Here is a 12,604-nt window from a genome sequence, read left to right on the forward strand (position 1 = left end):
GGTTGGAACATTTCCGAAACGGTTGGAGCATTGCTGAAATGGTTGGAGCGTTGCCGAAACGGTTGAAGCATTGCCGAAACAGTTGGAGCATTCCCTCTACGACCTTCTACTCCATCATGCGTATAGTTATGACGCGGGCCTTAGGGAGCAAGCGGAAACCCAAAAACTGACAGATAAGTTTGTGAACAGTGGCGATATGTCGCTTAGCCGTAATTAAGAATTGGTACTGAAAGGTTGGATACTTTGTGGGGTCCGCTTATTGAGGGTCTTGCCGTAAAGCGGCCTTCAGCAGAAGAGGGCAAGCAGGCATCCGCTTCTTCAAACTGAGCGTGGCCTGTGATATCGCAAGCGCTTCTTAACTCGGACAGCTTCTAACAAAAAAATACTGGAGAAAAGCGTGGCGCCAAGATTGTTCGTATACTATAGGAATGGTTGTTAGAACACTGATTTGTCCAGTCTTCGTAATTGTGACTTTAAAGCTTACTGTGATGCTGATTAACGTGCTTTTTATTTCTAAATTTCTGAGACATCGTAGCCTTGTAAAAATAGCGAGTCTCCGCGCACATAAGCAAATGTGAGATGCTGCATTTATAACGCAGTTCTTAGAGACATTATGTAGGATAGTAACTGGGCTGTGTGTAGAGCCGAGGTAAGGTCAGCTTGATGTGCGTAAGATTGCGAGACGACGTAGGGTTACACATCGAAGGCATTTCCAAAAGAGTTGGAGACAATCTGTAGGACTTTGCATGGTATTTTATAGTATTATCGGATCTTCTACCTGCTGCCGTTGTATATGACATTTAGCGATACGAGAAAACATTAGCCTGTCTTTTCTTCCTTATTTTTTTGTTCTAACTTGTTCTGTACAACGTACCATGTGTTGAATTTGGCATATGGAACAAGTCGCCAGCAGCCCGTTCGTACATGTCCAAGAATACCAAGAGCTGGATTCCCCTGTAACGACAGTTGAATCGTAGATTCATGATTGTCTTCTAAAAGCGGCTTTGACGATCCACACAGCTATGATAGTAGTCGAAATCGTCGCCCGCCGCATGTACTTTACGTATCGGTTACTGCATTAGCCCTCACACTACCATCTGTGAGCGCAATGTGCGACTGTCACTTTCACCTTCCTCTAGATCATCATCAGCGTGTGTACCGTTTTCTTCGTCGTTTGAGCTCGAGCTCGGCGAGAATAAAGCGGTGTCTCATGAATGGACGACCTTGTTTCTCGTTTCCCTAAGTCCTCTCGCAATTTATCCCTGGAAATCCCGCTCTGGTATCCGGATATAACCCCATTTGTGATATCCATTCAAGACAATCCTGCCACGTCCGACCCGGTCATCGCCTTCTACCCTTAGCATCAGTAGCCGTCAGCTTGACCCCCGACTGCACGTTAGCCTACGCGAGGATGCCGTCTACTGGCGCGTTCACACTGAGGCATTCGGCGTCTGGAGCGGCGCCCAATTCGGCGGAACCCAGTTCGGCGGCGGCGAGATCCGCCGGAATAGCCCCTTCCGCGCCGATCGCTCCCGGACCGATTTTTGCGGCAGCTGCCGCCGGATTCCCTTGCCGCGGTCCAATCGGAGCGCGTCTCAGCAATTAGAAAAATGGCGGCCAAGCTCGACGCGCTCGTCATATCGCACTCTTGTACGCATCGCGACCTTGGAAATGCTCATCGAATTGGTGCGTCACCGCCCCGTCCTTTTTTACAAGTACCACGCGAAGCACAAGGTCTAAGCGACCTGACAAGGTGGCCTGCCCAAGTTACGCGCGCTCTTGCAAAGCAGGACGAACCCACCAACGCCGGTGGCGTCGTCTCTTCGGCGAATGCTTCTGCGCGACACGCTTCGCCAGAAAGGTGCTCGCCAAACAGGGCTAGCAGTACTGCCTCTTCTTGCTCAGGGTTCATCATTGCCTTTCCAAGCAATGGGGGAGACGCGCAAAATGAACACACGAACTGGACGTGGGCGGAGACAACTGTCGCGCGAACATCCGGGATATCCCGCGCTCGCTTCTAGGTTAACATATTATGGGGCAGATGGCGCTGTATGTCGTTCCGGCGGCGCGGTGCGCAAGCGGTGTGAACAACGCGATTTTCGGCGGCAGGAGAATTCCATTCGCTGTAGACGCCGGATTCCTCAGTGTGAACGTGCCATACGACTGGCTCGGAAACTAGGATCGCGTCTGCGACTTCAACAGGTGCGACAGTTCTAAAAAAAAACTACAAAACGTCACCTTCTAGCATTCCGACGTCGCGAATACCTAGATTTATTGCTGTAGTAGTTATATGGACACTTCAGGTGCATTCCTGTCGTCGGCGTCGACATGATTCCAGGCGCTGAGCCGTGCTCCCGCATGGGTTGCAGAAGGTAGTGCCAGCCCTTCCTCCTTTCCCACAAGAACCACTTCTCTCTCGCCATGAGGTTGCGAATGAGTGAAAGCTTGTGAGGGTGAGCCTGCGAACGCGGTTCAATCTCGCGCGCACGAGCGAGGAACGCGGCCCGGAAGCGCGTCCTCTCCTGTCGCGTGTGAGACAAGGCGTTCAGGCAAGGGAGAAGGACCTTCTTCCGACGATTCCTAGGGTGCCTCGATGTTATCCTCCACCGCCGCTCCGTACAGAGCGGAGACAACCTCGGCGTCTACTACGACGTTGGCCACGCGAATCGCGGACGCCGTAGGAACGCGTTGTCAGCACCCGTGTGTCTTGAAAATGATCTACGACGTAGCCAAAGTGCGTGCCCACGCGGGCCTCATCTTCATAGCGATTCGTTATGTTTGCAGAGTGCACGTGGTGCCAGTAGCTTCGTACGTGATGTTCTTTCGGCGTTTCGTTCGCGTTGAAGCGAGAGACGCGTGAAGGTCAATTCCCTGATGCCGCGATTCCTCGCTCCAGCACTTTTACAGCGAGTTTCGGCGCTCATCAAGTGAGATGTGTTAATGTTTACCTCTGCGTGCGTGACACCGTGCTGGTTAATTTAGTTAAAACAACTTGGCGGTCTAGTTGGTTTGAGTTCAGGATAGAATTTGCAAGCGGGACGGAACAAGGACGTAGAAAGAAGCAAACACACAAAGACAGCACCGTGTATCTGTGTCTATTTCTTTCTACATCCTCGTCGAGTCACGCTTGCATATTCTATCATTGTTAATTTAGTTAGTAAGTGAATGTTTACAAGTTTATACGGCCGATAAAACTACTATCCTTACTTCATACAACTTTCTACTAATTTGATATCGCAATCGGCGCTTCGCATTTAGGGGGGAACTGCGAATTTTCGAACCACGATCCACATCCTGCTCACTGGGCAAGGTTCACGCACCAGCTTCGCCCAATTTGAGGCGCACCCACTATTCGAGCTGAGGTCGGGATAAAGAAGCTGACTGCGCGCACACAATTCGTCGGAGAATCCTACACCACCCACATTTAGGACGTCCTTGCACTGTGCGAGTGTGTGGACTCCACCATGTTCCAAAGCGATCTAATACAACGTATTATGAAAGGCGTAAACACCATCGCTTTTATGGTTCATGCGACGCAGAACCCCCCCACCGTTCAGGACGTGATTACTACTTACAAGCGACCTGCGGAGCCAAACTCCCTTCGCTTGCGCCACCGATGCCTCTAATTGTCGTCTGCCAGCGGTCACAGTCACAAGCGTGCGAACCCCGGTAAGCGAAACCATTCGTAAAGAACCCCACTGCAGAAGTCCTTTCTATGCTCCCGAAGCTGCCATTCCTCGTCCGACCGGCTGGCATGACGGAATAAGAGGCTGGCATGACGTGCTACCACGCTTCCGGCGCGCTCGTGCTATGCCGACGTATGCCGACTTTGCCACGCTTTCCCCAGTCACCGCCACGTCTGTACCTACACCAGCCCGGCGACGCATCTGTGGATTCACTGTCGCTCCCAGTACGTGCACACTCGTATTACAACCGCTTGGCGTCCTGCCAGCCTTACTTGCTGTTACCGTGGCTATGGAAGGCACATCTCCCGCTTCTCTCGATGGCGCCAGCAGGACGAGCACCGCGGCTTCGCTCCTCAGGAACGTACCGACGTCCGTCCACCCGCAAGCTATACTATCTGACGTCGTGCGACCTTTCCTAACACCAGTCGCCCTCTCCTCTCTTTACTGCCGATATGCCAAGTGCCGTGAAACTCGGTGCCGGTCAACTTATCCACATCGTTGCTCAGTGTCACCCTCTTTGGCCCGCCTCTCGGCTGCATGACACCTAACTGGAATGCCGTTTTCTATTATTCAACTTTGTCTATTGTTATCATAGTAATCATGCTTACTCTCGCATTACAACTTTAAATTCAATATTCTCTAAAATCAGTAACTAGAACGCGCTAATAGGATGAGTACCTGTTTCAGCAGGTCATTATTATGATCAGTGTTTTTTCCCAAAATCCCTTAAGTGCTACTGACATCTGCCCTGCCCTGCACAAGCAGTAATACATCGCGCATATCTCCTGACTTAACTAGATCATACAATGTCTACAAATTGGCTATCAAATTCGCTACGCTATCAAATTCACAGGGAAACTTGTTTTCGTTATAACCAACGTTCGCTGAAAATGTATCGTGCAATATTTCTGTTCTTTACGACGGATATTTCTTTAAAACGCATGCACAAGAAATGGCGTTAACAAGTTCGCATTCGGGTCGAACCGTGATTAGCACGACGCCAAGATTCAAGGATGCTTTGTCACTAACCACTTGAGTTTTCCGCCATACCTGCAAGTTTACCGTGGAGTAAAATAAAGACATTCGAGACAATAATACATGGCCTCACAATGCCGAGGGCTCGAGGAAACAACTTCGTGCTGTGTCTATCTGGTGCTGGAACAGCCTTCCCTCCACCGATATTATCGCGCAGTATGAACGAAAATAATCTGGAAGTTATGTTACTCTGGCAAATGGTTGAACCACTTATTGCCGACGTACATATGTTGAGCTTCGTTTTGGGAAGCAAATGTTTTAAAACAAAAGCTTGCGATGCTTCGCTATTCTGATCGCCGTCAGGTTCGGCAGTTGATATATCGTTGAAGTAGTACAACATGGCTGACGATACGTTAAATTTATGTAATCACGATGTGTCATTTGGGTTGCTATATGTTGAAAATCGATGCACAAATCTATTGTAAGATAATTCAATAAAGAGCCCCACCCTGTCTCCGCTACAGGGACAATACTGCCAGCTCGAGCAAAGAAAGGCACCACGAAGGGCTCCGGTTCTGGCACGAAGAAGACTTGGCCGAAGCTTTCGATTCGGCGACCTCGGTACGGCTCATACCAAACGCCCCTGGGCAGATAGGCTTCCACGAGTTTTGTGGATCCCTGCAAACACGTATGTTTCCTTGAGGACAAAGACGCACTTGAGGTTTTTCCCCACTCCAATAGAAACAATGACTATCACACACCTGTTGCGTATGTGTTACCTGCCGATTCATATGCAACATTTGCCGGTGCTATATGACTTAGGACGGGGCGGGGCGGAGTGCACAGACAGACAGACAGACGGACGGACGGACGGACGGACGGACGGACGGACGGACGGACGGACGGACGGACGGACGGACGGACGGACGGACGGACGGCTCCGTTCGTTTGTTTGTCCACTCCGCCCCGCACCGTCCTAAGTCGCATAGCACCGTCAAATGTTGCATATGAATTGGCAGGTAACACATACGCATCAGGTGTGTGAGCGCTTTCCAGCGCGCTCCTCTGCGTTGGAGTTATCGTTTACGGGGAATTCTATGCTTATGGTCATAACTGTCGCAGACACGAACGAATACTTTCCGCCGAAAATTCTGTGCTGACACTTTAGCTGTGTAATTTTTGCAGGAAACCCACAACACAGGCAGTAACATTTTGCAGCTTTGTTGCGTTTCGGAGAAAGAACGAAAACACGCTTCCAAAGCTGAGTTTATCGGTGGCCATCACTCTGCCTACTAACGCTGGTTCCGCATCTCAACTCTTAAGAATTCATCAGCTACTCGAAGAACGCAGACACCTTCACGTTGAGCCTACAGGAAAAACACGTGCGAACTTGAGAAATTTGCCTGCCTTATATTTTGCTTAAAGAACATTGACAGAAGAGAAGCTGATACGTGGCAAGTGACTCGTACCACTTGCAACCACCCCGACATGTGTGTTCCAGCAATTTCTTTCCTAGGCAGCTTCGCACATAAACATTTTGCAACATCGGAATGGTCTTCAGATGTAGGTGATATCATTAGCACGTCATTTTTGTCGGCGCTTTGTGAATCTGGCGCATTGCACAAGAACCACCACAAATAACTAAAATGAACATTCCGCCTTAGCCCGATGTGGTGCTGGAATGTCGACAGAGACAAGCAAAATTATCATTTGTGAGAACTCGTGCTTTCCTAAAAAAATATGGAGTACTTACGTAAAACTTTGTTGCTGGAGTAATTAATAGATGGGGTCCGTACATAAACTGCGTTGGGAAGGCGTGGGTTTTACGGTCACCCGGAAACCTACAAAAATGCATAGAAACAATGGCAGGTGAGCGTTTAGGTAAACATTAATTTCATGTTTACGGTCAACGGACATGAAGGGTCAACTGTATCTGAAAACATATCCAGTGAACCGCTTTCAACGAATGTGAGAAAAAAATTGCAGGCCGCTTAAGCTTCGCCTTCAAGAGTGGAACGCGATAGCGTTATAGCACCCCGTTCGCCCAGCCCACTCAAAACTATCTACGCGAGCCAAACGTCGTGATCGGCATGGACAGCCGGGCCGCAACGTGCCATGAAGGTGGACGCGATCATGGGGCTGACGCCTCGATGGGATCGTCCTCTATCTCGTTTGGGAGCACCACGCACACGCATGACTCCTCGCCACCAGCACGGTACACATCGCAGGTGACGCTTTCCCACCAGACGCTCTACGGCGCAGCGATCACGTCAGAGGCGTCCCGCATCGGAGGCTGCAACTAGGAATCGCGTTTTGAGTGGAAAGAGGAGCCGCGTCGCCTAAACGCGAGTGTTCGAGTGACGCACGCTGGAAGTTGAAAGGGGAGAGAGCAAGAATACTTATTAAACGCAAGGGTATTGGGGTATGCTCGCACCGGTCCCCGCACGGCCCCAATGCGCTGAAACGAGACGAAGGGGAGATGGATGGATGGACGGATGGATGTTATGAGCGTCCCCTTTGGAACGGGGCGGTGGGTTGCGCCACCAAGCTCTTGCTACTATGCTGCCTGATATCCTACCTAGGTTAACCAATGAAAAAAGAAAGGAAAAAAACACTATGAACTAACACGTCCAAATTTTCTGATCCCCTATTGCGAACTGTGTTTTTGTACGTCTCCGTCTTTTGTCGTGCGAGTGGCGCGCCACCTGTCGGAGCAGCACCATACATAGCAAGGAGGGGGTCTTCTCTGTTTGCCACAAGACGGCTCTGCGTGCGGGCCAAGCGCAGAAGAAATGTAACGGAAACGTACTTCGCTACTCGTTTAACTGCGACTTTTGTAATTTAGATGCTCATAATTACCGATATACAGCGCATTATAACATTCTACGGCAAGTTTCTAAGGCAACACCGCATTCACTAGAGGCGATTTCGTCCCGCTTTGAACCACCGCACCCATGGCTGAGTGGTAGCGTATCCGTCTCACACTCCAGGACCCTGGTTCGATTCCCACCCTGCCCAACTTGCAAGTTGTTTTTTTATTTATGAACTGCCTTCCGGGATTTTTCGCTCGCGACCAACGCCGCCGACGCCACGGGCTTTTCTACGACAGCAGCTCCTTAACGCTGTCACTTAAAATTGGCAGTGGCTTAGCACGGCTATGCCAGGATATACGTAGCGAAAGCAAAGGCATAACATGGTTAATCTTGATTGTAAGTCCAGGTTAATCTGGTTGTCTAGCCATGTTGCGGCGTTTAGCCAGTCGTTCGGCGTGCTGTTCGTCTGTTTCCTGGGCGATCCGTGTCCTCTTCATCTCGTTCTGTTGTCAATTCCAGGCCTCCTCATGCTTATCAGAATTGTCGCCGTCCATACTGCCGCCTCTACTGAGGTTGCGGCGCACGCGAGCTCTCCTTTTCAACCCTCCGACATGTTATCAGACATTTGACGCAGCTGGCGAAGCTAGCGGGGCGAGCGCAACGACGAGGAACGCGGTGTGACGTCATTTGCTTCCTCGGAGCACGGCCACGGCAAAATCGCAAGTTCGCGGCCAGTAAAGCTTTCGCTTTTGTAGATGTTGTAGCGTGAAACAAGAAGGGAAAATTCGCAGCTTCGCCCGACTGGTGAAGCACTGAGTGTGACCCGTTGCGCTTGAATTACTTGGACGCTGTTATAACTATAATCGCGTGTTCGACAGAAGCCCGTCTAGTCAGGATGAAAGATGACAAAAACAGGCGCACACCGACCAAGTAAAACTTTTTAAAAACAAAACGTTTCGGCTTCCGTATGGAACCAGAAATGTCTTGTCGGAAGTGACATAAACGTGTGAGGCAAAATTTCTGGCACCCCTAGAAGCTTTAACATGCCGTTCAGGGCCTGAAATGACATGGCATACGCGCCACTACGCTGTACGTAAAGTACTGCGACAGTGACATTTTAATCAGTTTCAGTCTTGAACACAGACATTATTTTCCGCTTTTAATATTTTATAGTATAAGAAGGTTTATTATAAAAGCTAGCACTATGAATGCCACATTCCACATTTGTTTGTAGGCTGCCATACTGAAAATTCTGACGAATAATGTAGTCAAGAACGTAAAATAGGGTCTCAGCAACCTCAGTTATTATATAGTTCAGCAATATAACCCACAGATACGGCGTGGATGCAATGTATAATAATAATAATAATAATAATAATAATAATAATAATAAAACACCGCCCAAACACTCCGAACAGCTGGTTAACTAGCGAAGCTGAAACGTACTGCGCCGGTGTTTATCACTGAGTTAGTCCCGACGGTTCATTAAATGACGGCTTGGTAGGCTGCCGGATCCTCGGTACGTAGATTCTGCTTGCGCTTGGCTCGGCAACATGAGCCTAATTTTGTGCTCGGGCTGCAGCATCGGAACGCGGTAGACGAGCTCTTTCCCTGTTCTTCTGCCGGCGTTGCTGATCGAAAGCTGCCTGCTCCTACGGAGTACGTATGACGCGTGGCCTAACCATTTCCGAGCTGTAGAGAAACTGCTGCACGCGCGCTCGGCTACAACAGAGAGCAAAGACGTCACTACTACCGCAGGCAATCGCGCGCCTCTCTTTCTTTTCTTTTTTTCGCGCATGCGCAGGGGATTGCGCTGGAGCAGTTTTCGGCGTAAAGGCGACGGACGGACGGACGGACGGACGGATGAATCCGCTTACTATATATATATTCGTGGAAAAAAGGCGAAACCAAGCAGGGTTACCTTCACGTTCCGCTCAATCGGCTCTGCGGCGGGGCCAGGCAGTGCCTCCTAGATAGCACAACGTCGGTGCATTTCGATCCATGACGTCATGCTACCTTGCCCGACTGCCATTAATTCTAATGGCGGCGCTCCCTGGTAAACGCGCACGCAGTGATTTTGACGTGACCGCGTTTGTCACACCGGGCTTGGTGATGAAAATTTCGGTCCTTGTAGCATGGCGTCAGAAAGCAGAGAGCACAGGCCTGCTAAAGGGTCAGGGCAGCGGTGTGTCTTGCACTACTCACACGTGCGTTGTGCATACCAAAAGTGGCATTCCTGTTGAGCAGGTACAGGCATACACCACCGCTGCCACGGGAACGTACGCTAGTGCGCGCGTTGCATCGCGACCGTGACCTCGCCACCGTACGTTCATTGGTAAGAACAGAACGGGCAGCAAATTGGGCGTTTGCAGTGCGTTAACGCTGCGCAAGGCGATTACCAATGTATTCTAACAATTTGCACAAACCTGCTCAGTGGAGCGCTACCGGGGACACTACTGCGTGTGCGTTCAACGCTCATATACCTGCAGCGGAGCGAAGAACGCTGCCCGAGTTCCGTTACGAAAACAATTGAGTGGTAACTAAGGGCGGGCCTGCTTGATTTGCATGTTGGTTTGTTTGTCGTTTGACAGCCGAGCTGAGAACGCATCTGTGGCGTATCTGGGAGACGCGCTTGTTAAATAGGCGAAATCGACGCCATTCATGCAGCCGCAGGTGAGCGTGAAATCTAAGAGGAGCTGAGCGTAAGCAACGCTCTGCTTATATAACGTGTAGTCTTCAAGCTACACTATTGTGCACCATCTAGGTGCGACGTCTGCAACGCTGAGACGCCTGGTAGATGCCAGGGCGATGTTCTTGCTGCACAGCAACAGTTACTGTATTCTAGCTTGTGAGTTTGCAAGGCATATCGACTTAGAACGAGTTATGGGGACGACAACCTTTTGAACATCTGCGCCATCAACTTGTGGTAAAAATTCAGTGTTGTTCAACTTACCTTAAAGAAAATTGTTTTATGCGTTGAAGTACAAAACTAACTTGAACGCCACTTCGACATTTAATATCTTCAAACTCGTACAGTCCTGACAACCCGTTCTAAGCGCATACGCAAGCGAACTCACCTCCTACAATTCGTAAACTGAAACATGTGCCGTAAGGCAATTAATTAAAAGGTCAGTAGTGTAAATAAGTTAAATATTCAATCAAGCGTTTTGATTTCTTGTAGAGGGGAAGACCATATTATGAAGTAATTTAGCTCGAGGGTTAGAATTAAGCTACGTATCGCCATTTTCTGAAATTTTGTGCGGCTAAAGGAAAACGGCTGGTATACTTCGCTCAGTCAATTAGTGAACTGGTTCGCGACTGCAAGGTGTCAAATTCCGGCGGATCTTATGACAGTACTAACATTCCAAAATTGCGACATCGCGATAGCACTGCACATTATTTTCGCTGTCAAATGGCTTTCCTTTTTTTTCATGCTACCTAAAATCGAGAGAAGCTTTCTTCTTTCCATTGAATATAAAATTTTTTGGGTCGGCCTAATATAAAGACGGGCCTGGTTTTGAACAAGTGCTTTAATCATTAAGTAACGCACAGCGACGATCTTTCTTTATATATATTTCTGCATCGCAGTATTTATTAATTACTGAAAGCGTTTCCTGAAGCCACCACCATACAAGCGCGTTGTTTCCCTTTTAACGTTCGTGATTTCCGAGTTGAGCATTCCTTGCACTAATTTTTGTCGACTCCACCCGTACTGCTTTGCACAGGAGAATTTGCGCGTCACATCCCTGTAAGCATCACTCACTCGAAGAACATTGGTCGCGCTAGCACGGCGCCTGTCTTGTAGAACCGGTGCAGAGCAGTGAAGGTGTAAGGCAGCAGGGTGGTTCGAAGGCTCGCTGCCCAGAACGTTGCCGCCTTGAATCGCGATCGGAGCTCCGCCTTCGCGGGGTCCTCCTGACGCTGCGAGTTACGCGTGGAAACCCGATTTCGATTAGGAAAATCCGGTCATGCATTCTTCGAATTTACAGTCACATTTTCCAGGTGTGTCAATCGTAGCGCCTGCGATTTTCCTGAAGTGGACTGCCCCTGTCGCGAGATGCGTGCTAGCAGCTTTTATTAACGCTATCTTCGCGCTCGTTGTTCGTACATTGTGCAGCCGAATATATGGTAAAATTGAATGGATTTCGTTGCCGCTTTCACCCGTTTTCGTGTTTGAGCGGTGGTTGGTGGTCAGTGGTCGGATTCGGCAAAGAAAGCGTTAGTTCTTTCGTTCGTTCGCTCTCTCACTCATTCTTTCACTGATTCCTTCCTTGGTTCGTTTGTTCGGGCTATTTGCTTAGGGCTATCATTGTCGGTGGTTTCTGCAATCTCTTCTTTTTTTTTCGTCGTTCGGGCTTATCACCCAAGCCAGCATGGAGAAAGGAGGAGGCGCGTTGAAATGAAAACAATAAAGATAGATAGAGAGGTAAGAAGGAGGCGAGTGACAACGATTACGTTATCACCGCGTAACAGCTCATCATCATCATCACTTACTGAGTTCAACCGGTTGGGCGTCTATTAGCGTGATCTACACAAAAATTTCCGATTCAGTCAATCTAACTGTCCGGTGCAAGATAATGAACTGAGATAGCGTTCCCCAGATGTTATCGCATTATATTGCTTAGGCGGAAAAGAATAAGGAGTTCCCGGACTTTTTTCTATGATGTAGTGTCGAGAATCTTTCCTTCCGGCCTGTGTCGAGCACGCACCATGAAGACCAACTTCTTGAACTAGAGGCACATTCCTCGCGGTTAACGTCGCCGTGTGCAATCAATGGTGGCGCTGCAAACGGTGATCCGGTGACGTCAGCCGGGGGACTCGCCTTTGTCGTCTGCTATAATCCGACTATAGAAGAGCTTCATTTTCGTGAGTTTCCTTACACTATGACTACGTGCTCGCGTAGCACAGCACTCGAATTACTTCCTGTGTTGTTTTCTGGGGCTAGTTTTATAAACGCCAACATCAGGATAACCACAAACAGTATACGCTTAATATATGTTTCATATAACGCGAAGTGGTAGTCTCGTGGCACTGGCATTGTAATGCTGAGCTCGAGGTCGCTGATTCGACCCCGACTGCGGTGGTCGCATTTCGATGGGAGCAAAACGCAGGAACGTTTGTGTGTAATTA

At 49.2% G+C, this 12,604-nt stretch overlaps 1 protein-coding gene across 1 annotated transcript in view; it reads right to left on the reverse strand.

Moving 5' to 3' along the window:
• Positions 1–874: 874 nt before the first annotated feature.
• LOC129384399 (lysosomal alpha-glucosidase-like) overlaps positions 875–12,604 on the reverse strand; it is a 38,405-nt gene continuing 26,675 nt past the window's right edge. Inside the window, exons 9-11 of the mRNA XM_055069853.2 lie at positions 6,415–6,502; positions 5,170–5,339; positions 875–954 (exon numbers count right to left, since the gene is read on the reverse strand). Coding sequence (XP_054925828.1) covers positions 6,491–6,502 — 12 coding nt within the window. The 3' untranslated portion in view covers positions 875–954; positions 5,170–5,339; positions 6,415–6,490. The remainder of the gene's footprint in view (positions 955–5,169; positions 5,340–6,414; positions 6,503–12,604) is intronic.

This window comes from Dermacentor andersoni, chromosome 8, assembly GCF_023375885.2.
Source record: "Dermacentor andersoni chromosome 8, qqDerAnde1_hic_scaffold, whole genome shotgun sequence".
NCBI classification, from domain to species: Eukaryota; Metazoa; Arthropoda; class Arachnida; order Ixodida; family Ixodidae; genus Dermacentor; species Dermacentor andersoni.